This window comes from Callithrix jacchus, chromosome 14 (assembly GCF_049354715.1).
Source record: "Callithrix jacchus isolate 240 chromosome 14, calJac240_pri, whole genome shotgun sequence".
In the NCBI taxonomy this organism is placed as follows: Eukaryota; Metazoa; Chordata; class Mammalia; order Primates; family Cebidae; genus Callithrix; species Callithrix jacchus.
The window spans coordinates 37,693,407-37,720,618 of record NC_133515.1 but is presented as its reverse complement, the minus strand read 5'-3'; the positions used below and the strand labels follow the sequence as shown (position 1 = coordinate 37,720,618).

At 41.2% G+C, this 27,212-nt stretch overlaps 1 protein-coding gene, 1 long non-coding RNA gene and 1 other non-coding gene across 5 annotated transcripts in view; 2 read left to right on the top strand and 1 right to left on the bottom strand.

Annotated features, from left to right (window-relative positions):
- The first annotated feature begins 4,496 nt into the window (after positions 1-4,496).
- LOC118147264 (uncharacterized) lies at positions 4,497-26,405 on the top strand. The gene is made up of 5 exons (XR_008476265.2): positions 4,497-4,582; positions 7,023-7,211; positions 16,228-16,349; positions 22,009-22,120; positions 26,271-26,405. It is a non-coding gene; the product is annotated as an uncharacterized LOC118147264 (long non-coding RNA).
- On the top strand, positions 22,400-22,534 carry LOC118147643 (small nucleolar RNA U109). The gene has a single exon (XR_004734084.2). It is a non-coding gene; the product is annotated as a small nucleolar RNA U109 (small nucleolar RNA).
- EVA1A (eva-1 homolog A, regulator of programmed cell death) overlaps positions 25,115-27,212 on the bottom strand; it is a 68,239-nt gene continuing 66,141 nt past the window's right edge. For all 3 annotated transcript variants that reach the window (XM_035272147.3, XM_035272150.3, XM_078348424.1), the window contains one exon: positions 25,115-26,398. In XM_035272147.3, coding sequence (XP_035128038.1) covers positions 26,025-26,398 — 374 coding nt within the window. In that variant the 3' untranslated portion in view covers positions 25,115-26,024. The remainder of the gene's footprint in view (positions 26,399-27,212) is intronic.

Sequence of the window (27,212 nt, the reverse complement as noted above, 5' to 3'; positions counted from 1 at the left end):
ACTTTTTGTAACAAATCAAAAATCAAATTTAATGGTTGAAACAAATCAAAAGAAGAAGAATATTTTCTAACACACGAAAATTATATGAAACTCAAATTTCAATGTTCATAAAGTAGGGGGAAAGGGAAGAGTGGGGGGGGGAAACAATGCAAATGCATAACTCATAGAAGAGGAGCTCACAGCTAAAAAGCCAATAAATACAGGGAAAGATGTTTAATATCATTAACAACAGAGAAATGTGATTTCAGATGACAAGATACAAAGTCATATACCAGATTGTAACTAGATTAAAATAACTGATTATACCATGTGTTGTCAAAGATTAGGAGATAAGGAAACCCTTCTTTGTAGATGCCAAGAGTGTAAGCTGGTATAACCACTTCAGAGAGAAATTTAGTAGAAATACTTGTTAAAGTTGAAGAGGCACAAACCTACAGCCTCAAATTCAACTTCTGGAAATACACCCTAGATAAATTCTCATACATGTTTCAAAATAAGATATATAGAATAATTTTCATAGCAGCACCGTTTGTAACAGTAAAAAAATAGATAAACATAAACATGCACGAATGGGAGAATGTATAATTTGTGGTCTATTAGAAAGGACTTTAAACTGACTGAATCAGAGTTACATGTGTTAGTATATGTACATATCTTAAAAATAGTGTTATTGAGAAAAGGCAAATTGCAGAATAACACATGTGGTTTTAAAACAGAAATAATGCCAGGCATTATTTATGGATGTATGCATATGTGGTAAAGTAAAAAACTGCACAAGAATGATAAATTCAGCAATAATTCAGGATGATGATTGGTTCTCTGATGAGAGAAGGAGGGAAAGGAAAAAAGGAAGGGATACAAGGGACCCGGTTTATATCTGTTAGACACCTAATAGGGTTGAGTATTCTTTGTAATGTAATTCTGTGTATTTTTTAGTATGAGTAAACTGCTATAGTAAAGAGGATTTAGAAGAAGAATAGAGTTAGATATAAGGTCATAACTTTTTAATCAAATACCAGAATGTCCACAGCTTTAGTAGTGAATGGGGGTGGATAAAATTTCAGACAGATTTTGTCACTCATCAATAGATTCAATGAATATGGGGCTGTCTGAGGTGACGGACACTTATAATGAGATCAACAAATCCTAATTTGCCCCAGACAGTCCTGGTTTATATATGTTGCTTGGTGTGATTATTAACAGTTCTCCCTTTCCCTTTTAAAGGTGTCTCCCTTGCGGAATATCTTTGTGGTGTTCTCTGTATTTCCTGCAATTGAGTGTTGGCAAAACTATCCAGGACATAGGAGTAGGCAAGGACTTCATGAACAAAACACCAAGAGCATTGGCAACAAAAGCCAAAATAGACAAATGGGACCTAATGAAACTCCACAGCTTCTGCACGGCAAAAGAAACAGTCACTAGAGTGGATCGGCAACCAACAGAATGGGAAAAAATTTTCGCAGTCTACCCATCTGACAAAGGGCTGATATCCAGAATTTACAAAGAACTCAAACAGATTTACAGGAAAAAAACAAACAAGCCCATTCAAAAGTGGGCAAAGGATATGAACAGATACTTTACAAAAGAAGACATATATGAGGCCAACAATCATATGAAAAAATGCTCATCGTCACTGGTCATCAGAGAGATGCAAATCAAAACCACATTGAGATACCATCTCACGCCAGTTAGAATGGCGATCATTAAAAAATCTGGAGACAACAGATGCTGGAGAGGATGTGGAGAAAAAGGAACACTTTTACACTGTTGGTGGGAGTGTAAATTAGTTCAACCATTGTGGAAGACAGTGTGGCGATTCCTCAAGGCCTTAGAAATAGAAATTCCATTTGACCCAGCAATCCCATTACTGGGTATATATCCAAAAGACTATAAATCGTTCTACTATAAGGACACATGTACACGAATGTTCATTGCAGCACTGTTTACAATAGCAAAGACCTGGAATCAACCCAAATGCCCATTGATAATAGACTGGATTGGAAAAATGTGGCACATATACACCATGGAATATTATGCAGCAATCAGAAATGATGAGTTCGTGTCGTTTGTAGGGACATGGATGAATCTGGAAAACATCATCCTCAGCAAACTGACACAAGAACAGAAAATGAAACACCGCATATTCTCACTCATAGGTGGGTGATGAAAAATGAGAACACATGGACACAGAAAGGGGAGTACTAAACACTGGGGTCTATTGGGGGGAAAAGGGGAGGGCCAGTGGGAGGGGGAGGTGGGGAGGGATAGCCTGGGGAGAAATGCCAAATGTGGGTGAAGGGGAGAAGAAAAGCAAAGCACACTGCCATATGTGTACCTACGCAACTGTCTTGCATGCTCTGCTCATGTACCCCAAAACCTATAATCCAATAAAAAATTAAAAAAAAAAAAAAAGGTGTCTCCCTTTGGAAGATCAATAATATGGTCTCCTGAATGATAAAGCACTGTGGCTGATGATGCAGGCTATCAGGGGCTTGTCTGATAGGACCACATTGCTCATTAGATGAATAAAGAGCTACAGAGGAGAAATTAAAAATAATATGGTTAATAGCTAGTCTTCAGTTGATCTTTTATCTGAAAACTGAAGACCTCAGCCGTCTCACGTTTTCTTTAGAACGAGGCCAGTTTAGAACATAGGTCTGCGATCTTCTCATCTTCTCAAAGACACACCTGATGGAGTAAAAAGAATTACATAGTTAAGATCACAGACATGGCTGCAGGCAAAAATCACCTGGGGAGCCTTGAAAGATGGAGATTCTTGGGTCCTAACACCAGATTATTGATTTGAAATCTGTAGAGTTGTGGCTGCAGAATCCATACATTTTTTAAAACTCTACAAGTTACTGTGGTGCACAGACCCATGAAATTTTGTAATAAATACCAGAGCTCTCGCAGTTGTGCTATTTTAAATAACAACTTATTATTGGGAGCTGAAGTGTTTTTTATATTAAATTTAAATCCTCATATATCTGACATGACCTGTCTTCATCTTTTGCCTTAATGATTTTCTAGCCTCGTTATTCACAGCATGCAGTCAATCTTTCTCCTGGCGGGGTAAAAGCAGATGGGTGTCTATAAAAAGAAGGCTGGGGCCCAGGATCTGAACAGGCTTGTCATGATCCCTCTTAGCAGCCATAAGGACATAGAGGACAATGCCAGGCCAAGGAGTGTTCAGTTATTTTGCTGATCCCACACCATCTTGAGAAACTCTAGTCTTGGTTAGTTAGTGGATAAAATAAATGCCAGTGGGCTCCTGCTTTCTGGAGGAGGCATGTCAAAATGAAATTCCCTTTGAGTTTCTAAGAGGGTGGGCTGAAAATGAGAGGAAGAAAATTGTCTCAAGCTGTAGTAAAAATTATTGAGAAATGCTAAAGCATAATGTTTTGCATTTCCTGCTCTTATTTTCTTTGTTTGGTTGGTTTTAGTTGTTCTTTAGTTTCATTTTTTTTCTCCTGGAAAAGCATCTTTGGATTTGGCCAAGGGTTGCTGGATTTACTTTTTCATGTACTGAAAGACATCTGTGTAAACTGAGAATGTGACTGACTGGGTGTGCTGCAGCCAGCAATCAAGGGGGCACACCACTGAGCACTGGCGAAGCTTGGGTAATGTCCTTGTCACCTTGAATTTTTAATTCACTGGCACTGGATTCTTGAGGACCCAGGTAATATTGTGTCAGATACACGAGCTCCTAGAAATTGTTCGCATTGAATTGTCTGGGAAATCATCTAAGTATAAAGTTAAACATATCTCAGTAATAATTTTTAGATATTTCATCTAATTGGATTTTCTCATTTCCTTATTGAACTCTTTTCTTAGGGGGAGAGGGTTTTGGGGATAGGGAGAGTATTAAACCATAAATACCTTCATATCCTAAAGGCCTCTGAGAACTGGGGTCAGGCTGGAAATCTATCAGAAATATCTCTTATCATGTCCTGAGAGACTCCTTCGCCACTGGCCTGATCGAGCTGACTGATAATGTCCTACGTGTGTAATTTTAAACCTTCGTTGAATATCAGAACCCCTGGAGGAACTTTTAGACATCATTAATGTTTCACCCCACCCAGCATAATTAAAAGATAATGTCTGGAGAGGGGGGTCTTGATGTCAGTGGTTTTCTGTTGCTTCTTAAAAATTCCCAGGCGTCGGATGACTAAACATTCAGTATGCTTGAAATGGAGGGGTTTCACTTGAAAAGCTAGAAAAATCCTGCCCAAATCAGGTTGAGTTAATCACCCACAATGCAGGTGAGACTCCCATTAGGATCATTGCTTCCTGGCTCTGTCTTACTGCACCCTAAGGGAGCAAAATCTCTGGGCTCTGCACCCAGTGTATAGAACTTGCCAATCTGTCTCACTGATGGGATTCATATCTACTGGTGATGGAGGAGATAACTGTTACCTGGAACCTTCTGATGCTGTTAACTGTGACCTAACAAAAGGCTGTGAGCAAGATATTAGAAGATGCAACAAACCTGGCCTAAGAAGATGGAAGAAAGAAAGTGGTTCCACGTGGCTGGCAACCAGAGAGCAATGGCAAAACCTGAGTTCACATGAAAAGAAAGGTGGTAAGGAGGGATTTCAAAAACAAAGCTTTCCTATTAGTCAATTTTTCTTATTCTGTTTTTTTTCTTACTCATTATTATGAAGAGATTAGGGATACCCTTTAGAGTATCAGACACTTTGTGTGCCCCTGCCTCCACAGGTGTTCCTCCTCTTTGGAGAGCCAGCTTTTGGTTTTTTCCAGGTGTTGTATCCTATAGTGTCCTGTGCAGGCCGCTGGTGGGAACATCAGCTTGTGTATGTGGTAGAGCCAGCACTGCTGCCACACACCGGCACCTAAGTCTGAGTCACTTTAGTCTTCCCTGAAGCCAAGCTGGACTGTGTGGCACTTATTGCACTTCAATGAAAAGGACATTTGGGTGTATAGGAGAGGATGCCTGATATTTGAGCGTACCAATAGTAGGTAGATTTATATACCATGCAAATGTCCTTGGGATGAAGGTGAGCTAGCAAGGTACTCAAATCTAGAGGTGAAGCTCATGCAGTAGTCACCTCACACCCACCTTGCCGTACAGCACTCTACCCTTTAGAATAAAGCCTTTGTAATGGCCGTTTTGCTTATTTTACATCATCTCTTGTGAATTGAATATGTTTGCCTAATATTGGTATCTCCTGGGCACTGGGAAAGGAATCTCCTTGCATGGAGAAGTTAGAATCTCCTAGATCCACCTGGTGAATTTCCCAGTGCTCACGAGCAGGTTCTTTTTGCCACAAAATGTCAAATTTAAAGGATCTAAGTTGTTAGAATGATAGAAAAAGACTGAACTGGGAGGAGATTAGACAATGGGGTGGAAGGTTATAAACTACCTAAACTTTTATGTAAATTTCCTTTGACTTGGACTTGAAATATCACATTGCCTGATCCCACGATAAGTGCAGAAATTGATAAGAGCTTCCTTGTTTCCAATAAAGCCCATCTCTAGCCTCTGCCTTGAGGGTTCTGTGTTTGGAAGGCCACACTCCTGGGAGAAAAGGAGTCCTGGAAGTACTGATAGAGATAAGCTATATTCTTTAGTTTGTATCACATGCTAGACTGTTTTTATTTTCCTATGCATAAACTCATCTGATTCTCATAAAAGCAGTACAAAATATATGGTATCATCCCCACTTTATAGAAGGAAGCTGAAACACAGAGAATGGAAAAAATTCCCCACAGTTGCACAGCCAAGAAGTGGAGGGGCCTTAGTTCAGACCCAGGCAACTGCTGATTTCTGAGCTAGAAAGGCTCTTGTTAGACCCCAGGGCCTTGTGTCAGCCTTAGCAGTAGAGCATAAACTCATCCACTCAGAGTGAAGGGAGGTAGGTTGACCAATCTGGCAAACACTTGAAATAACGCGAATGAAGGGGATGACTGAAGGGTGAGGCGGGGAGGATGAGAGACCTAGCCAGTAATGGTTAAAAATACTGTGGGGCAGCAACAGCATTGGAGAGTGGGGGTTTGTAGAAGCACCAATCTGCACATTTGGGTGATTTTTGTTTTTAATCAGTGGCCTTTATATATTGGGACAAAGAAGATAAGCAACTGGGCTTCTCCAGACCAGTACATAGCCAAATGGTGTACATCTCAACAAAAATGGGGATTTTATACTAGGTTGGAGAGTGGTTTTAAAGCAGCAATGAGGGGCTCATAGAATGCAGACCCCACGGGTCCTTTGCTTTGTATAACGTGGGGAATGGGCAGCCTCCACCCTAGTCAGATTTCCAGTACAACAAGATGTTGAGTAAACCCCCAGGGAAGAAGTGAGTAACTGTTTCTTACGTTATAGTGGAGTGTGCATAGGGCTTAGTAGAAAGCCTTGTGCCTTACGTAGTCCATTCATGCTGCTGGAACCGAATACTCAAGATCAGGTAACTTTTAAAGAACAGAACTTGTTTTCTCATAGTTCTGTAGTCTAGGAAATCCACGATCAAGGCACAGGCAAGTTTGGTTGTCTGGGGAGGGCCAAATCCTCCAGAGATTAAGAGTGCCCTGTCCTCGACTTGGTGAAAAGAGAAAGGACCAGCCAGCCAGCAAAACGCTGGGTAAGCCTCTTTTATGAACGCCTTAATATCATTAATGAGGAAGGAGCCCTCATGGTCTAATCACCTCTTAAAGGCCCTACCACTTGATACTATCATATTGGCAACACCTGAATTTTGGAGATGCTGCATTTAAACCACAGCACCTTGCAAGTGAGTGAGGAAAAAAAGCAAAAAATATATGGGATAGGGAGGCCAGGAGAGGAAAGGCCAACAAGAGAACTTACATCATCAGCATTCGAGGCATGGAGTGTGGAGTGCTCACCTATAGATCCCACAGGACTTGAGCACAGGTACTCCCTGGCCAGTTAGGTTGAGGATGGGGGGTGTTGGAATGTGGTCTTCAGAGGTTGAGGTGGACAGGGGCTGACTAGGGCCAAAACTAGTGTCTCTCCCCTGATTTTCAATGTGTGCTCTTTCCACTAGTTGCAAGCATGGTGAGGAGGAAGTTGTGTGGGATAGAAAAGGCCTGGGGGAAATGGTGCCTTCAGGCCACCTATCACATGCCTCAAACTCCAAAGAATGTGAACAACAGGACAACAGGAAAATAGATTTGCCCTCTCCCCACTGTCATATGTGTGACAGTAGAAAGCTGCAGATTTGAGTCAGAAACTGGTAAGTACACCCCTGTCTCTCAGCAAAGTATGGTATAGGACTTTTTCTTGGTCCTCCTGGAGCCTGCTCTAATACCCAGGGACTTATACCAACAGGGTGTGTGGTGTGGTTCAAGTTTTGGCCTCAGTGCAGGAGTTCTGGTGGCTATTTAGAAGGGAAAGCAGCCAGGGTCTCTTTGCTTGCAATGAATGACAGCCTTACCTGCTTTTCTTTTCTTTTCTTTTTTAAATCTGTTCCATACCTTGGCATTCCAGAGGTCACCTTTTTATTTTACCTGAATGGAAAGCCTGACCCAATCCATCACTATTCTCTCAAGCTTCCCCCACCAGGAGCCCAGGCAGGCTTGAGTGCAGCATTTCTCCAAGTGTGGTCTAAGGACCACCCACAGGAGAGAGGCCCTGCCCAGGTGCTGCACGTTTATCAAGTTCCCCAGCACGCTCTCAGGCACATTCCACTTTGGGAACCACTATTGGGATGTCCTGCCCCACCTCATTGCTTCTTAGTTAATTTCTCTTTATTTCTTTCGTGACCTTCAGTCATTTACTTACCAAAACCCCTGAGAATATAAGCCCAGGCTAAGTGCTGAGGATGCCACAGCAAACTAGACAGGCACAGGCTGGCCTTCACAGCTTAGGGCTTCTGGTATTTGGGGAGGGGAAAGGGGAATAGTAGAAAGGTTGGCAGACTAAATAAATGATCATAGTAAAGTGTAAAAAAATTACAATAAATTGTGGCAAGAATAATAGTTTGTTAATGTGGCTCAGGAGGCCACCCAAGAGAGGGAAAAGTGTGACACCCTTACCTTTATGGTTCAGCTGCAGATGGCACCCCCTGGTCCTGATACATCTCTCAGAGAAAGGCAAAGATGAGAGACAGAGTTCTACCATGGGATACAAGGAAGGATGAAACAGTGTATAGAGAGGCTCTGCACCATCCATGGTATGGGGAGTTAAGGGTGAAAGTCTGGAATGATTTATGTTTCAATATCAGCGGGAGATGCAAAATTTTCCCAATATCTGTGACCTCACCCAGAGTAACAAGCAGTAAAAGCCAGAAAGTAAAAATAAGGCTGGGCTTTTATAGAGCCTAGCAGAAAAGGGAGTGTAGAGAGGTCTGCAAATCATGCTGCAGCCAGCAGCCAGGCTGGTGGAAGGGAGAGACAGTGGGTGAAAGTTCTACAGTGAGAAATAAGGGTGCATGGAGAGCCAGCTGCAGGAGGAAAAAAAGACCCAAGCTGCAGACATGGTGTGGTCCTAGACACATCCACATGCAGTTTTCCCCACTGCTTTCCACATAGTCAGATCTTGCCTTTCAACTTGGTACTCTATCTCTTCCTATCAGCAGATTCAGTTCTTTTTATTTTGAATTTCTTTAAAAGTTTCATTTCATTATGCTGCTTTTTTTTCTTGGGCTGCCAGCTATTAAAAGTTTCTTATTTTTCCCTCTGCTGCTAGGAAAGTCAGAGCTAAAGTCAATGCCTAGTTAAAATAACCAGATTTTCCTAGGCATTGAGTCAATTTATTTCCCGTTCCTTCCTGTTTTAATTTTTTTTTTTTTCTATTTTAACAGCTGCACTACAATTTATTTCTATTCTTGAAAGCTGTCTTAACTTTTTTGGAAGTTTATGGAGATATAAATTATGATGAAATGAAACACATGTGTCCATTTTCTCCCACCCACCAATCCTTTACCCTTCCCCCTGACTGCAGTCACATTGCGGTGGAATCGCATCTTCCTGTGGTGTTATCCCAATCTCCATAATACTCTTTCGTTACTATTCACTGCAGGCACAAACACACCTGCCAGACCTCCCCATTCTCTTCATTTTTCTCCTTGATTTTCACCTACTGACCTTACTTGTGGCTCCCACCTCTGTCCTGACCCCTAACATTTAGTGTTCATTGTTCTTTCCTGATTCTGATGCATCCCCTGTCTCCCAGAGGTTGGCTAATGTAACACCATTCCCCTAGAGAAGAATTAATGTTGACTTTCTTTCCACAACAGATCCCCCTAGGGAAATTGAGCATTCACTTATGGGGGACCAAAGTGGGACTCAATTCAGAGATTCTTACACCCTGCCCCCAAACCCTGAGCAATGAAATATATGTAACCAAGGTCTTCCTTTGTGCATTTCTGTTCCGCTGCTTGGTAAATGTGTGCTCACTCATTCATAAATGAAGCCTTCTCAGCCCAGCATTGCTCATCCTGCTGTTTGACAGTTGTGCTTCCTCAACCCTTTGAATCTTAAATTAGTGTCACTGCAATGTTATGATTCATTGCTCTCACTTCTTCTCGAGGTTGTGGTTGTTTCTTTTAAACAGTTCTTCCATTAAGGTGAAAGAGCCAACACGGAACACACGCATGTGTCTTCCCCATTCCCCAGCTCTGTGGGTGGTCCCAGGATTTTGTTCCAAATATAGCCTCTGAGAAAGGGAAAGCATACTTGTTTGTCTGCTCCTGAAACTTAATTTTTAGTGAAAGTCAGTACTAGCAAAAGATAGTTTAAAATTTTTGAAGGAGTTACAACTGTTTGTGTTCTATACTATCTGAGTTCTACAGTAATATGGTGTGGCTCTGTGTCCCACCCAAATCTTATCTCGAATTGTGATCATCATAATCCCCACATGTCAAGGGAGGAACCTGGGGGAGGTGATTGGATTATGGGAGCTATTTCCCCTATGCTGTTCTTGTGATAGTGAATGAGTTATCACAAGATCTGATGGTTTTATATGTGTCTGATAGTTCCTCCTTCTCTCTCTCTCTCTCTCTCTCATTAGAAGATGCTTGCTGCCCCTTCACCTTTCACCATGATTGTAAGTTTCCAGAGGCTTCCTCAGCCATATAGAACTATGAGTCAATTAAACCTTTTTCCTTTATAAATTACCCAGTCTTTATAGCAGTGTGAAAATGGACTAATACATACAGTCTTAAAGATGAACTTTAGCTTAGCCCAATTTGGCTAATACAGAGCATGAACATCATTCATTCATATAACAAATGTTTGTTGATGAGGCTATGACATGGTTTGGCTGCAAGCCCACACAAATCTCATCTTGAATTCCCACCCACTGGGAGGTAATTGAATCATGGGGGTGGGCCTTTCTCCTGCTGTTCCTGTGATAGTCAATAAATCTCATGAGATCTGATGGTTTTGAAAATGGGAGTTTCCCTGCACAAGCTTTCCCTTTGCCTGCTGCCATTCATGTAAGACATGACTTGCTCCTCCTTGCCATCCGCCAGGGTTGTGAGACCTCCCCAGCCATGTGGAACTGTAAGTCCATTAAATCCCTTTTCCTGTATAAATTACACAGTCTCGGGTATGTCTTTATCAACAGCATGAAAACAGACTAATACAGGCTCTGTTTTAGGAGCTGGGGATACATCACTAAACTTTTGGTGGAGCTTGTATTCCAGCAAAAAGAAGACAGACATCAAAGCATGTTTAAGTGATGTCATATTGGACTGTGTTAAGTGTTATGAAGAAAAATAAGAAAATTTTGGGTAAAATGACCAGGAAAGAACCCTTTGATGAGGTGTTATTTGAACAGGGACCTGAATGAAATGAGTGATTCTTTCCACTTCCCTTGACCATGGCAGAAACCAGTAATCAACCAGAGCCATCCTTTCTTTTTCCTGGAGCTATGCAATCCTCCACTCAGTACTCCAGGCCATCACTGCCATTTGGTTGGTATTGACATGAATGAATGGGCCTATTTTCCATTCTATTCCAAAAATGCATTTCTTTTCTAAAATGAGGAGGAAATTTTAAAATAGAGAATAAATCTAGGAACCAGCTTTTACTCATAATTACTTAACAGTTTAATGATGCAGGGTTGATTGTTTCCTGTATGAGCCCATTTTTGCACTGCTGATAAAGACATACCCAAGACTGGGTAATTTATAAAGAAAAAAAGGTTTCATGGACTCACAGTTCCACATGGCTAGGGAGGCCTCAGAACCATGGTGGAAGGCAAAAGGCACTTCTTACATGGTGGCAGCAGGAGAGAATGAGAGCCAAGTGAAAGGGGAAACTCCTTATAAAATCATCAGCTATCTTGATACTTGTTTACTACCATGAGAACAGCATGGGGAAAGCTACACCCATGATTCAATTATCTCCCACCAGGTTCCTCCCACGATATGTGAGAATTATAGGAGCTATAAATCCAGATGAGATTTGGGTGGGTACACAGCCAAACCATATCATTTCCTCTTCTTGTGACAAAAAGATTTTTTTGTCCTTTTGTGATTACTTTGTATGTCTGATTTTATAACTCACCTCTTTAGTGGTTTATGGCCCTCTCACAGTCATGGGGCTATGCAGCTACCCAGTGCTATTAGTCCTACCTACCAGCTTTAAATTGTGCATGCTGTCATGCCATAGTCATATTTTTAGGTTTTCAACTGGAAGCGTCTTGAAAGTAGCATGTTTTCCTTAACAAAATCCATTTTCATAAATAAAAACACTCTATACATATATCTCCCAATTTTCTTTTTATCCATTCATTTAATGGGTGCCAGACACAGAGTATTAAAGATAAATAAGCCATAGTGTCTTAGACTTGCATAAATGCCAATGGAGAATAAAATAAAATAAAATATTATATACAGGGATAACTCATATCCTCTTATAGTTGTTTTTAAGATACATGACTCTATAAATCACAACTTCAGTGATCACCAGTGACTTCCAGTTGCCAGTCTAGTGGTAATCTTTATTCTACTTGATTTTTACTTAGGCCTGGGGACCACTTCCTGCTTTACTCCAATTGCCTTTCTTAGTTCCTGTTGTTATGTATTTTCTTGCTCTTTGTTCTCGTCCATCTCTGCATTCTTTCTCTTGTGGATCTTTGTCACTCCCAGATATTTAATATTACTTTCATGAGTCTCAAATATGTATTCCTGCTTACAACTTCTCTTCTGAGTTATAGTCCACTGGAATATCCTTCTGGGACCTGAAATTCTGTATGTTCAAAGTCAAACACATGATCACTGTATTTACCAGCTTCTTTCTGACTGCAAATAATGGAAATACAATTGAAACTGGCTTATATGGGGAGAAAGAGGAAAAGATTTTCCTGTATAATCAAAAGACTCCTGAGCTACAACCAGGAACTCAAACAGTATTATCAGAAATTGAGTCTCTTCTCCTTTCCTCTTCTCTCTCTCTCACCCTCCCCCCACCTTCTCTCTCTCTCTCAGAGAGGGTGTGTGTGTGTGTGTGTGTGTGTGTGTGTTCGTGTTCTCTCTCTCTCACCCTCCCCCCACCTTCTCTGTTTCTCCACCCTCCCCCCACCTTCTCTGTTTCTCTCAGAGAGGGTGTGTGTGTGTGTGTGTGTGTGTGTGTGTGTGTGCACTGACTTTCTAGGTCAGGGTCTCCATATTATAGCTCCCATAAGCACCAGGCTTTCCTTCACTAGCTTAGTAAACCTACAGAAAAGGGAGAACTTGTCTTTCACAACAGTTTTATCAAAAATCCTACAATTGAATAGTTAAATAGTTTATTTAGTTTAAGGAGGCACTTCCTACTGTTTGCTCCAGAGCTCCTCAGTTCCAAGGGGTGGTCACTGGTGAACATAATTTGAGAAATGTTGTCTTAAGAGATACTTGTTTGTTTAACGAATAATTTCTGGAGAAAGGACACAATTCTGAACTCTAAATGCTGTATCTGCTACAAATAACTGGTTGCCAAGAATATGCCACCGTATCCAAATTACAGAACTTATATAAGCAGATGGATTCTTGCTTGGGGGTAAGAAAATTCATCTGAACTTAAGAGGTAGGTGGAGCTAATGATTCTAATTTGACAGAAAGTCACATGGTTTATATGGCTGACATAAAAACACACCCTTATAATTTGTAGGGCTCTCTTGTTTCTACTCTTCTGCCAATGGGGATATTACTTAGTTTCAGCTTAACAGAACAATCTATTTATGCAACAGAGCAATCTATTTATTTCCTTTTTGTTTTCTTTCTTTCAGTGGTAGGTAGAGATGGGCCTACTGGTAGTGACAGTGGTAGGTAGAGATGGGCCTACTGGTAGTGACAGTGGTAGGTAGAGATGGGCCTACTGGTAGTGACAGTGGTAGGTAGAGATGGGCCTACTGGTAGTGACAGCTTAACATTGCCCAGACACCTGGGCAGAGGCCACATAGAACCTAGCTAATGCAGCCATGTCTCATCTCCCACAAGCTGCATCTTCCTGCCTTTGCCTTTTAGCCGTATTCCACTCCGTAGTTCTTCTCTTTGCAACTGACCTTACAACTGAGCTCTTCCTCGGGTGTCTTTTCAAAGTGCTCTCTACAATTAGAATTCTGTGATTATCTGTATGTTCTCTACTCTGAACTTTCTCTTACAACTGTACCTCTCCTCTTACCCAGCTGGCCTATGGGAATTCATTATACTTTGTAAGACTCTGTGGTCGGCCCAGTGTTTCCTCTACAACCCTGGGAGTGCCGGGCTGACAAAGTTGTTTACTTCCTATTGCTGCTGCAATAACATACTGTAAATGTAGTGGCCCAAAACAACATCAATGCATTATCTTATAGTTCTGGAGGCCAGGATTTGAGATGACTCTTACGGGGCTTTAAGAAAGATGTCCTCAGGGCTGTGTTAAGTCTGGAAACACTAAGGGATAATCCTCTTTCTTGCCTTTTTTAGAGGCCAATTGTCTTCCGTGTCTCCTGGCTGTATTACTCCAACCTCCGCCTCTGCCTTCACACATCCTTCTCTGACTGTGACCTTGACCCTCCCACTTTCCTCTTATAAGGACTCTTGTGATTACATCAGGCCTAATCAAATAACTCAGGATTATCTTCTCATCTCAAGATATTTAACTCAATTATATCTTGAAAGTCCCTTTTGCCATATAACATAACACATTTACAAGCTCCAGAGGTTAGGATGTGGACAGATGGTGGGGGATTATTTAGCCTACTCCAGGACAGTTGAGGAGAGGGAGATTGTGTTCTGCATTGATCTTTTTCCCTATTAATATCTACAATAGGCATCAGCAAACTTTTTCCATAAAGGGTCATATGGTAAATAATTTTAGGCTTTGTGGGCCAAGAGGCAAAATCTAGAATATAATATAGGTGCTTACATAACTCTTTTGAATGTAGCTGTTTAAAAACGAGCAAACCATTCTTGGCTTACAAGTGGTACACAAACGTGGTGGTGGGATTTGGCCCATGGGCTGTAGTTTGGCAAATTCTGCTCCACAATCTCTTGTAAAATACTTCCTAAGAAGCTCATGCCATTCAGCTAAATCTCTTCTGTTTTTATCTTGCCTTTGTCACTTATGTATATCCTGGTCACTCTTCAATACACATTGAGGATACATTACCCACTGGAACAAGTATTCAAGAAGGTAGAAACAGTCTCTTGAGTTCCAGATAGGCAAAAGTCTAACCCTACAGAGTAACAGTAACATCATAAAGAGAAAACATGTTTCTGTTTATGAATCACCTTTCTATAAAAAGTTCCTGATTCAGAAGTGCATTTTTTTTATTCAAGAAACTCACTTGGAAATACCCAGATATTGCCATGAGTGACCACAGTTTTTCTACTCCAAAGTATCTGCCAGACTTAGTGTTGTGACAGGGTATAAGGCATCAAAAACTTTCCATGAAAAGACTAGAGACTGGCTGAAAACACAAATTTTCAGGACTATAAAGGAAATTTTTTAGTTAATCATCTCATCTTTTTTGATGATGTGGAGCTAGTTGCATGATTCTGGGTCTTCATGGACTCCCTAATATGGGCCCTGGCCTCAGGCCCAGATAAACCTCTCTTTAGAGTGCCTCAGAGGTTCCTTGTGTTCTTCAAACCACAGCTGGAAGTGCAGGTTATTGTTAATTTCACTGTCACTACCAGTAGGCCCATCTCTACCTACCACTGAAAGAAAGAAAACAAAAAGGTAATCAATAGATTGCTCTATTGCATACGCTGGAGTACAGTGGTGTGTTGTAGCTTACTGCAGCCTCAAACTCCTGGGCTCAAGTGATCCTCCCACCTCAGCCTCTGGAGTAGCTAGGACTGCAAGCATGCATCCCAAAACCTGGATAATTTTATACTTTTTTTTTTTTTTGTAGAGACAGGGTCTTTCTATGTTTCCCAGTCTCATCCTGAACTCCTGGCCTCAAGTGAGTCTTCCAAAGTGCTGAGGTTATAAGCATGAGCTACCTTAGCCAAGACATTTTCATATATTAGTTCCCTATCTCAGTAACTAAATGATGGTTATTTCTCATAGACAGGAGATAAATTGAGTCTGAGGGTCAAGTGTCTAGACCATATGAGTGAGACTGAGATGGTCTTGAAAGCAGAAATAATGGAATAGATGATGTGACTATTTTGCAGACACAAGAGGCATACTTCCGGTGTTTACATTTTAAAAGTTTACCTTGATTTGTTCAATCCTTGAGGGACTGAAAACCTGTATCCATGAAGTTAAGAACAGCCATAGCAGTTCAAGAAGAAACATCCATGCCTTCAAAACCTGTAAGAATTTTGTAACATTCTGAGTGTTAAATCGAACTTGGAAAAATGTACTGCGAGCTCTATCACACAGTCACATCTAAGTTAATGTAGGAAAGATGGGAGAGACTCTAAAATTGAGAGAGACAAGGAAATAATTAATGGTAGAGGAAAGAATAAATGAAATCACATAAAAGAGACCTTCGCACACTCAAGAAAATTATCTTCATCACAAACAATCAAGGCTTTGGGGATTTGTGGAACAGCATGCTGCAATGGGCTGTATTTCAAATTCTCTGAGACCTTCTGCATTACTTTATCAACTCAAAAAACATTTAAGGGGACACTACTATGAAACAGGTCCTGTGTGCACACTGAGAAATTAGAGGTAAGATACAGTAGAGTTGCCAGGGGCTCAGGGACTAGGGCACAAAAACAGGTACAGAAAAACCACAGTGTGAGTGTGCAAGGAGCAGTGGGGACACAAAGGAAGAATTTTACTCTATCTGGAAAAAGAAGAATATTCTTTTTTTTTTTTCAGATGGAGTCTCACTCTGTCACCCAGGCTGGAACGCAGTGGCATGATCGTGGCTCACTGCAACCTCCACCCCCCAGGTTCAAGCAATTCTTCTGCCTCAGTCTCCCGGGTAGCTGGGACTATAGGTATGCACCACCACACCCGGCTAATTTTTGTGTTTTTAGTAGAGATGGGGTTTCATCATATTGGCCAGGCTGGTGTTGAACTCCTGACCTTGTGATCTGCCTGCCTCAGCCTTCCAAAGTGCTGGGATTACAGGCATTAGCCACCACGCCAGGCCAAGGAAGGATATTCTTATTCCAGGGTGAAAAATCAATCATATCTTTAAAACTTACAAAAAGTCATGAATTTTCAAATTTGCTATTGACATGGGAAGACTCTCACTTTGAAGGCTGATACTTTTGGTACTATTTTTAATATTAAATTTAATTCTCAGGACAAGAAATGTATCATGATATATACTGATTTGGGCTGTGATATGGTATGGCTCTGTATCCTCACCCAAATCTTATGTTGAATTGTAATATCTACATGTCAAGGGAGGGACCTGTAATTCCCACCTGTTGAGGGAGGGAAGTGATTGGATTATGGGGGTAGTTCCCACATACTGTTCTCATGATAGTGAGCTAATTCTCACAAGATCTGACGCCTTCATAAAGGGTAGTTTTCCCTTGGCTAACACATGTTCTCTCTCATCTGCCGCCATGTAGATGTGCCTGCTTCCCCTTCTGCCATGACTGTAGGTTTCCCTGGGGCCTCCCCAGCCATATAGAACTCTGAGCCAATTAAATGTCTTTCTTTATAAATTACCCAGTCTTGGGTATCTCTTTATAGAAGTGCAAAAATGGACTAATACAGTAAATTGGTATGGGGAGTAGGACACTGCTATAAACATACTTGAAAATGTGGAAGTAACTTTGGAATGGGCAGAGGTTGGAAAAGTTTGGAGGGCTCAGAAGAATGTAGGAAGATATAGGAAATTTTGGCCCTTCCTAAAGATTTGTTGAATAATTTTTTGACCAAAATGCTGATAGTGATGTGGATAATAAAGTCCAGGCTAAGGCGAGCTCACAGGGAGATGAGGAATTTATTGGGAGCTGCAGCAAAGATGACATTCTCTCTCTCACCTGCTGTCATATAAGATGTGCCTGCTTCCCCTTCCACCATGACTGCAGGTTTCTGAGGCCTCCCCAGCCATGTGGAACTGTGAGTCACTTAAACCTCTTTCCTTCATAAATTAATCAGTCTCGGGCATTTCTTTTTAGGAGTGTGAAAGCAGATTAATACAGGCTGGCAAACAATTAAAAGATTGACAGCCAGTATCTGATCACAATTTTCAAGAGGAGTTCATTTTACAATTTGTACAATCTCAATGTTGGTCAAGAAGATAAGGAAAGACATGGGAAATGAGGCTAATTTTGCTCTGCTCAAAGCTGATTAGAATAGTGAGTTTAGCTGCCTTTATCAGAACTGCCACTCTGATAAGCGCGATATTGAAGCTTTTTTGACAGCTGTGATACTAGGTGGAAGATACTGCCTGACTCACTTTACTTCAATAGAGTAGAATGTATGTATATATGTAAATAAAACATTAGAATAAAAAGGGAGAAGTCAACATGAAAAGCATATAAGTAAATTAGGAACTATTCAGCATAAGGAGAGAAAAGGCAAGAAACACATTAACTTTGAATGTTCATTATTGTGAATTACTATAAGGGGAGATGAATGAAAATCCTTTCTGAACATAAGGTAACTCCAATTGAAGCATAAGAAGTTAGAAGTAGTAAGGGAAATGGTTACCTAAATACAAGTGTTACTCTGCTCTATATAATTCCCTTTGAAGTTTTAGGATCAATTTTACTCATGAAGAATGAGTAGAAGTAAGCCTCTCTGAAGATAGAGTTGGAAACAGAGATTTCAAGAGCCCCCCCAGTCCTCAATTCAGGGTTGTATTTCCTCAGCCTCTCTCCTAACACAAAGTACAATATGGATATTTGTGGACAGTGAGTAGCCCACTGTGAGGTCATTCAGAAACCCAGCCTCCTTCCATTTTGTGGCTCCACTATCCTCTAGAGTCTCAGAGGTCTTTGCTGAATCTTCTACATCCAGCCAGCAAAGAAGGGTAGAGGGTCACATGGAATCCTTTATGAGCCAACCAACATTGTAATGGCAAATGTCAATTAGGTAGTCCTTCCGTATTCCATTGGCAAAACTGTCACACAGCCACTCTACCCAAAATAGTGTCTTAGAAATGTAGTCCATCTATGTGTCCAGAAGTCAGAGAGAAGAGGGTTTGGTGAATCCAACAAAGTCTTCGCCTCAGTTCAACAAATAGTTGCTGAAAGCGTGTGATGTGTGCATCCTGCTGGGACCCAAGAACAAGGCAGATTCCCTGCCTTTGAGGCACAAGTGAAGAATTTCACAACAGTGTGGTAGGAACAAGGAGCATAGCAAGCACAGGATACGTGGAAACTTGGAGGACAATACTTAGCTCAGGCTGGAGAAGTCTTGGAAGGCTTCCTGGTAGAGGAAACACTTGTGCTGAGTCTTGAGGATAGGTAGAAAAGTAGAAGAAAGGGAAAGTTATTTTAGACAGAAGGAATAATTGGGATAAAGAGTATAGAAGAGAACTATAAGCAATTTGATATTAGAATGTAAAGGAGTGAGCAAAAAGGGGCAGGTGGTGAAGATGCGGGAGCCTTCTATGGAGAGCCTGTATGTTATCTAGAAGTATCTGGACATTCTCAATAAGCGATGAGGAAAACATGGGAGATTTAAAAGAGAGATTGGTATATGAGCAGCCATGCATTTAATAGAGGTCACCTTGGCGGCTCTATTCAATATGGCTTTGATAGTAGCAAGACTTGGGTAACAATTTGGAGGCTTTTTCAGTTGTCTAGGCAGAAGATGATAAGTGCTTTAACAAAGCTGTAAATGAAGAACAAATGCAAGAAATATCAATTCTTAAAATTGGGAAGGCTGTTAACTGTTATATGTGAAACTTCAAGGAAAAGAAGGAAACTGTAACGGTTCCAGGCTTCTGACTTGGCTTACCTTGTAACTTGCCTTGTCATTAACTGTATTAGTCCATTCTCACGTTGCCATAAGTACTACCTGAGACTGGGTAATTTATAAAGAAAAGATGCTTGAAACTATTCCAAATAATCCAAAAAGAGGGAATCCTTCCCAAATCATTTTATGAGACCAACATCATCCTGATACCAAAACCCAGCAGAGATCCAACAAGAAAAGAAAACTTCAGGCCAATATCCATGATGAACATAGATGCAAAAATCTTAAATAAAATACTGGCAAGCCGATTGCAACAGCACATCAAAAGCTTATCCATGATGATCAAGTAGGATTCATCCTGGGGATGCAAGGCTGGTTCAACACACGCAAGTCTATAAACGTAATTCGCCACATAAACAGAACCAAAAACAAAAACCACATGATTATCTCAATTGACACAGAGAAGGCATTTGACAAAATTCAACAGCCCTTTATGCTAAAAACCCTCAATAAACTCGGTATTGATAAAACGTATCTCAAAATAATAAAAGCTATTTATGACAAACCAACAGCCAATATCATACTGAATGGGCAAAAACTGGAAGCATTCCCTTTGAAATCTGGCACTAGACAAGGATGCCCTCTCTCACCACTCCTATTCAATATAGTACTGGAATTTGTAGCCAGAGCAATCAGGCAAGAAAAAGAAATAAAGGGTATTCAAATAGGAAAGGTGGAAGCCAAATTGTCTCTATTTGCAGACAACATGATAGTATATCTAGAAGACCCCATTGCCTCTGCCCAAAAACTCCTGAAACTGATAAGCAACTTCAGCAAAGTCTCAGGATATAAAATCAATGTGCAAAAATCACAAGCATTCGTCTACACCAATAACAGACTTAAAGAGAGCCAAATCAAGAACGAACTGCCATTCACAATTGCTACAAAGAGAATAAAATATCTAGGAATACAACTTACAAGGAACGTAAGGGACCTCTTCAAGGAAAACTACAAACCACTGCTCAATGAAATAAGAGAAGACACAAACAGATGGAGAAACATTCCATGTTCATGGTTAGGAAGAATCAATATCATGAAAATGGCCATACTGCCCAAAGTAATTTACAGAATCAATGCTATCCCTATCAAGCTACCATTGACTTTCTTCACAGAACTGGAAAAAACCACCTTGAATGTCATATGGAATCAAAAGAGAGCCCACATAGCCAAGTCAATTCTAAGCAAAAAGAACACAGCAGGAGGATCACACTACCAGACTTCAAACTATACTACAAGGCTACAGTAATCAAAACAGTATGGTACTGGTACCAAAACAGAGATATAGACCAATGGAACAGAACAGAGGCATCGGAGTCAACACAACATATCTACAACCATACAATCTTTGATAAACCTGACAAAAACAAGCAATGGGGAAAGGACTCCCTATTTAATAAATGATGTTGGGGCTAGCCTTGTGCAGAAAGCAGAAACTGGACCCCTTCCTGACACCTTACACTCAAATTAACTCCAGATGGATTAAAGACTTAAACATAAGACCTGGCACCATAAAAGCCCTAGAAGAAAATCTAGGCAAAACCATTCAGTACATGGGAGTAGGCAAGGACTTCATGACCAAAACACCAAAAGCATTGGCAACAAAAGCCAAAATAGACAAATGGGACCTAATGAAATTCCACAGTTTCTGCACAGCAAAAGAAACAGTCACTAGAGTGAATCGGCAACCAACAGAATGGGAAAAAATTTTTGCAGTTTACCCATCTGACAAAGGGCTGATATCCAGAATTTACAAAGAACTCAAACAGATTTACAGGAAAAAAACAAACAAGCCCATTCAAAAATGGGCAAAGGATATGAACAGACACTTTACAAAAGAAGACATACATGAGGCCAACAAACATATGAAAAAATGCTCATCACTGGTCATTAGGGAGATGCAAATCAAAACCACATTGAGATACCACCTCATGCCTGTTAGAATGGCGATCATTAAAAAATCTGGAGACAACAGATGCTAGAGAGGATGTGGAGAAAAAGGAACACTTTTACACTGCTGGTGGGAGTGTAAATTAATTCAACCATTGTAGAAGACAGTGTGGCGATTCCTCAAGAACCTAGAAATAGAAATTCCATTTGACCCAGCAATCCCATTACTGGGTATATATCCAAAGGACTATAAATCGTTCTACTATAAGGACACATGCACATGAATGTTCATTGCAGCACTGTTTACAATAGCAAAGACCTGGAACCAAATGCCCATAGATGATAGACTGGACTGGGAAAATGTGGCACATATACACCATGGAATATTATGCAGCAATCAAAAATGATGAGTTCGGGTCCTTTGTAGGGACATAGATGAATCTGGAGAACATCATTCTCAGCAAACTGACACAAGAACAGGAAATGAAATATCACATATTCTCACTCATAGGTGGGTGATGAACAATGAGAACAAATGGACACAGGGATCTATTGGACACATGGACACAGGGAGCACTACACTCTGGGATCTATTGGGGGAAATATGGGAGGGACAGCGGGGGGGTTGAGCTGGGAAGGGATAGCATGGGGAGAAATGCCAAAGGTGGGTGAAGGGGAGGAAGGCAGCAAAACACACTGCCATGTATGTACCTATGCAACTACCTTGCATGTTCTGCACATGTACCCCAAAACCTAAAATGCAATTAAAAAATAAAAATAAAAATAAATAAAGAAAAGATGTTTAATTAGCTCATTATTCCACAGGCTGCATAGAAAGTATGGTTGGAAGGACTCCAGAAACTTACAATGATAGCAGAAGGCAAAGAAGAAGCAGATACATCCTACATGGAAGGAGCAGGAGGAAGAGAGAGAAGAGGTGGGTGCTACATACCTTTAAACAGCAAGCTTTCATGAGAATTTACTCACTGTCATGAGAACAGAAAGAGGGAAACTGGTCCCAGTGATACAATCACCTCTCACCAGGCCCCTCCTCCAACATTAGAGACTACAATTTGATATGATATGGTAGGGACACAGATCCAAACTATAGCATTAACTGACAGAAAATACAGGTAGAGTCTAAGGTCTGGGGAGAAGGTGAGTGCAGTTTTGGGAAGTTGCCCAGCTATCTATTTTGTAAACTAAGGGGGGCATATTGCATGTAGAAATGTTTACTCCTCTATCCTTTGGGAACAGTAATACATTCAAAACATGCTATATTTAAAAAGGACTCCTCAGGGTGACCAACATTATGGTAGAGGTTGTTAGGTAATATATTTCTCCTTCATAAAAGTGGAAAAATAAACTTAGTGGCACAAAACTACCACCAATTTACTATGTTTATGGATTCTGTGGATTAAGAAGTTGGACAGGGGTGATTTATGTCTCTTCTACAATATCTAAGGTTTTGGTTGGAAAGAGTCATACGGCTGGGGGCTGGTGGAATAACTTGGAGATTGTTTCACTCACTGCTGGAGCATTGGTGGAGAGGGTTGGAAGGCTGGCTTTGGCACTATAGAATGTCTAGCAGCATTCCTTGCCTCTAGCCACTAGATACAAATAGCATCCCACCCACCTAGCAGTAACAATTAAAGTGTCTCCCTGACACTGCCAAATTTATTCTGTGCAACAACTGTCTCCTGTGGTTGAGGTCAGTGGATAATATGAGTGTGAATCTTAGCCAGGACTGGAAAGAGATTTTTCAAGTTATCAGTGTGTAGGTGGTCTTTAGAGTCACTGCAGTATACGAGATGTCTCAGGATGTCGGGTGAGAAGATCAGCTCTTCAGGGTTAGAAGAATGGACCCATATTGAAGGGGTTGAGGAAAAGAAGATAAAATGTTAAGAAAAATGAAAAAGAAAAATCAAGCGAGAAAGCAGGAAAACCAAGAAAGACAGGAAAGAGTGGTGCAGTGGCTATTCCAAGTATCTGCCTAGCATCCTAGCTCCACTTTCTTCTTAGAGAAGCTCAGTCTCTTGTCCACAATGACCGATGATTTTATCCATCAACCTATACAAGCCAGGCCATTGAGTCCTTCCTGTAATTTTATATTTTAAGCCACAGAGCAAGGTGTTTTCTCCTCTGTGCTTATTTGAAACTATGTAAATCCAGAAGTGCCTATGGTGCGCTCCCTGCCACATGGCAAAGGTTCAGCTGAGTGGGTTTGCAGATGCCATGAGTTGAAAATGACCACCTGACCCTTGCAGCTCAGGAAGAGCCTCTTAAAGGAAGCTGGTGGAAGCATTAATGCCCAAAGAAGATTTCTTGGGCTCCAAAGACATCTTTACTTGGTAAAGTTATCTCAGGATTTTGTCAGCTAGAGCTCTGTGAAACTGCCAAAGACCAGGAAACCTGCACCAGAAGCATCCCTTCCATGTTGTCTGTCTTGCTTCTGACTTCTGAGCTAAATAAGCCATGAAACTGTGCCAAATATGCACATACACAGTCTGTGAGCTGTGTGGGGGTTTGTTCAGAAGCAAGCAACACAACACACTATATTGTACAAGTGTGTTACAGTTTCATCTACAGTAGACGATAATGAAACCAGCAGCAGAAGCAAAGCAGAGAGCTAAGAAAGACCAACGTTTTGGTAGCATTTAAGCCCCTGGATCCAATCACCCATGAAGCTTCAGATCCAGCAGTGACCTTCCAGTTATGTGAATCAATGAATGCTCTTAAGTGGAATATCTTTCTGTTGCAAGGGCAAGTGTCCTAACACAGAAACTTAAACCAGATGTGAAGTGATAAACCTAAAATGTGGAACTGGTTGAATCAAGACAGGGAAGGTTGAAAAGCTGTAATCCTTGTTATATGAAAGTGAAGCAGCTGCTACCTAGTGTATTTTATGCCTCAGGTCATGCCCCCACCACCATAATGGCAACAACATTATGGACTTGGTCAAAAGGTTATGGGAGTGAGAACTGAGACAGGCATATGCCCAGAGCCCTCCCAAACACCTCTGCTTCTGCAGTCATAAGGCTCATAATCCTGCCCCATAATCAGCCTTGATGCCTCCTGGTGATGAAAAGCAGCTCCCAATGGTTCCATTTTTCTAAGAGGTGGAAAAAAGGATAGTTGATGTTCATCTAAAGCCCAGGGGAATGGATGATTCCTGCAATTATTGCTAAAGGACTGAAACCACGAGGGCAGGGATCCAGACTGAGAGATGCTGACTCAACAAGATTTTTTGGCACTTATAACTAGCCAATATCACTAGCCACCCAAAAATATAGTCAGGCCAGTGACTGAGTGTTTCAAGTGAACTTTAATGCCCCCTTGGCAAGTGGAGATTGATTATGAGTGTTCAATTCTTAAGACCACCCTCCAAGAGTTCTTACAAAAAGTGGGTTGCTAAAGCAGTAGAGACATCACCAGAGAAAAGTCTCCTGACATCCTCTTAAGTATTGTGACAAAGTCAATGAACAGGGGAGATCCTCCCAGCAGGAAGGTCCTGGAGCATCCAGATAGACTGACTAGGAAGCTACACCATGGCAAGAGAAGGGAGTCACCAGAGAGACAGGTCTCACCATTCCTGTTTGCCAGCCTGCAGGATGTTGCTTTGTCCTCTGTAACCAATTTCTAAATGTGGCAGAGCCTGGCTCCTCTTCCTTCTCTACCAACTTCTTCTTTCGATATAAGGGCTACCATCTTATTTCTAGCTTTAAGTAAGTCTTGTATTCCTCTATCTGCTTAACAACTCAACTATAGCAATCATACATATAACCTAGAGAAAGTGAAAAGCCCGTTATCACACAGGAACCATCTCTCCTCTCTAATCCTTGAGGGGCCTGGCAAAAGCCCATACCCATGTATATAAAAGAGCTGTCATTTAAGGTAAGTGTAACCACAAAGACAGACATGAAACAAAAAAGATTTTATGTAATGTTTATTTTTTTATTCCCATCCTAACTTTGGCTTTAATCCTTACCTCTCATTTCCATTCTTTTCTTTGAAATCCAAACTTTAAAAAAACAAAAAAATGTTTAAAATTGCAATTATCTAGAGTCATAATAAAATTTTCTTGTCTCCAAAGAGGGGGAAAACATACCACTTTTATTTTTATGCAGCATTTTCAAATGTGCATGTCAGTATATATTTTATAAACTATTTAAAATAAAAACCCTTCATCCTTTGAGGTTATTGATATTTTCTACTTCACTGACACTTCTCCCATAATATAATAGTTCTATTCATTTTCATAAATGAAGTGGGAACTATTCTAAAAAATAGGACTGTAATCCCTGAGGTGCCAGTTAAAATGGACGAGGTTGCCCTTGCAACACAGATTTTAAAAATCAGCCTTAAATAATAAGCATGGATCATGCTATTTGAATCAGAATCACCTCCATAACATGGAGTCATTTAGGAAATTGCATTTACTGGGTTAAGTACACCCTGCTATTCCCATCCCTCATGCTATGATGATCTTTCCTTTTGCAAAGGAATAACACATAGCAATCAAGTCTGCAGAAACTTCCGAGATCCTCAGAAATCAAGAGAAACCACAGTTGCGTTTCTCCGATCTCCATCCACAGTGTTGGAGAGGGTTTTTCAGCACCATTCCAAGACGTGGAAAGGTTGATGAACTGCCTTGATTTTTCTACTTCTCCGTAGATTTGGCCAAAAAGGAGCAATCCTCCTAGCTAGAAAACAGGCATGTCCTGCTTTTTCTCAGAAATCACAATATCAGCAGGGCTGGGTTCAGTTCCCTGTGCCCGCTGTCCCTGCAGAAACTCTCCCTTCCAGGAGGCCTCCAGCGGTTTCTGGGTCTTGCTGCTGCCCTAATAGTAGCGGTTCAGGCTCCTGGTCCCGGGCACCTCAGGCTGGCCGTTCATCCAGATCTCCCTGATGATGCGCTCGCGCTCCTCCAGCCGCTGGGCGCGCTCCAGCTCCTCCGCGGAGGTGAACACGTTCTTGTTCAATGTCCTCTCGAAGCGGCGGTGTCTCCGCACGGAGAGATCAGATGCAGTGTCCTCGCTGCCGTCCTCGCTGTCACTGCTGTCGCTGCTGCTCTCTCTGTCCTGCAGGAACTTCTTCCCAGGACGCCTTCGGCAGTCTGTGTGGCAAGAGATCCTTATCACCAAAGCAGCCAAGGTCAGGACCAGCCCGACGCACACGCCAGAAACAAAGTACAGAGCTGCTCGCTCAGGATTTTCTGGAGGAAGAAGAGGAAGAAGCAAGCATTTGAGAGATGACAACTCCAAAGGCAGAGACCCAATATGATCACAGCCTACACCTCTCACCAGGCCCCACAGTTTTGATGGTTACAAATATTATCTTCCCATGTGGCATATTTTATAATGTATTCAGAATATAATTATTGAGAAACAGTGAATCTGTAAAAGGTATATGAGATTCTTTCACTCTTCCTGCAACTTTAACTTAGAGATTATTCCCAAATGAAACGATAAAAGAAAGAAAAACAGTAATTATTTAGCACCTACTGTATGCAGGCAGCTGTGCTTAAGTGTCATTTTGTTTAAGAGATTTATCTTTCTAAAGCCTCTTTTCACCTAGAACAAAACGTCTTTACTTGTGAATTTGCTCACGCATCCCCACTGAATTAGCCTTTCATCATAGTGGCAGCTTCTGAGATAAACCCCACCTCCCAGTATTCACACCCTTGTGCAATCCTCTCCCCTTGAGGGGTGGACCTGGTGACTTACTTCTAAGAAATATAGTTGACCTTTGGACAACATGGGTTTGAACCGCGCAGGACACTTATACGTGGATTTTTTTCAAACAAATATGTGAATCGAAAATAACTTGTTTGCAAGATGAGAAATCCACATATAAGGATTGTCAGCTTTTCAAATATGTGGCTTCTGCAGGGTCAACTGCAGAACTTTGAGTATGTATGCACAGATTGTGGTATACATAGGGATGCTGGAACCAATCCCACGCATATACCAAGGGATGACTGTAGGACATGGCGAAAGCCATGGGTGATTCTAGGATTAGGTTACATA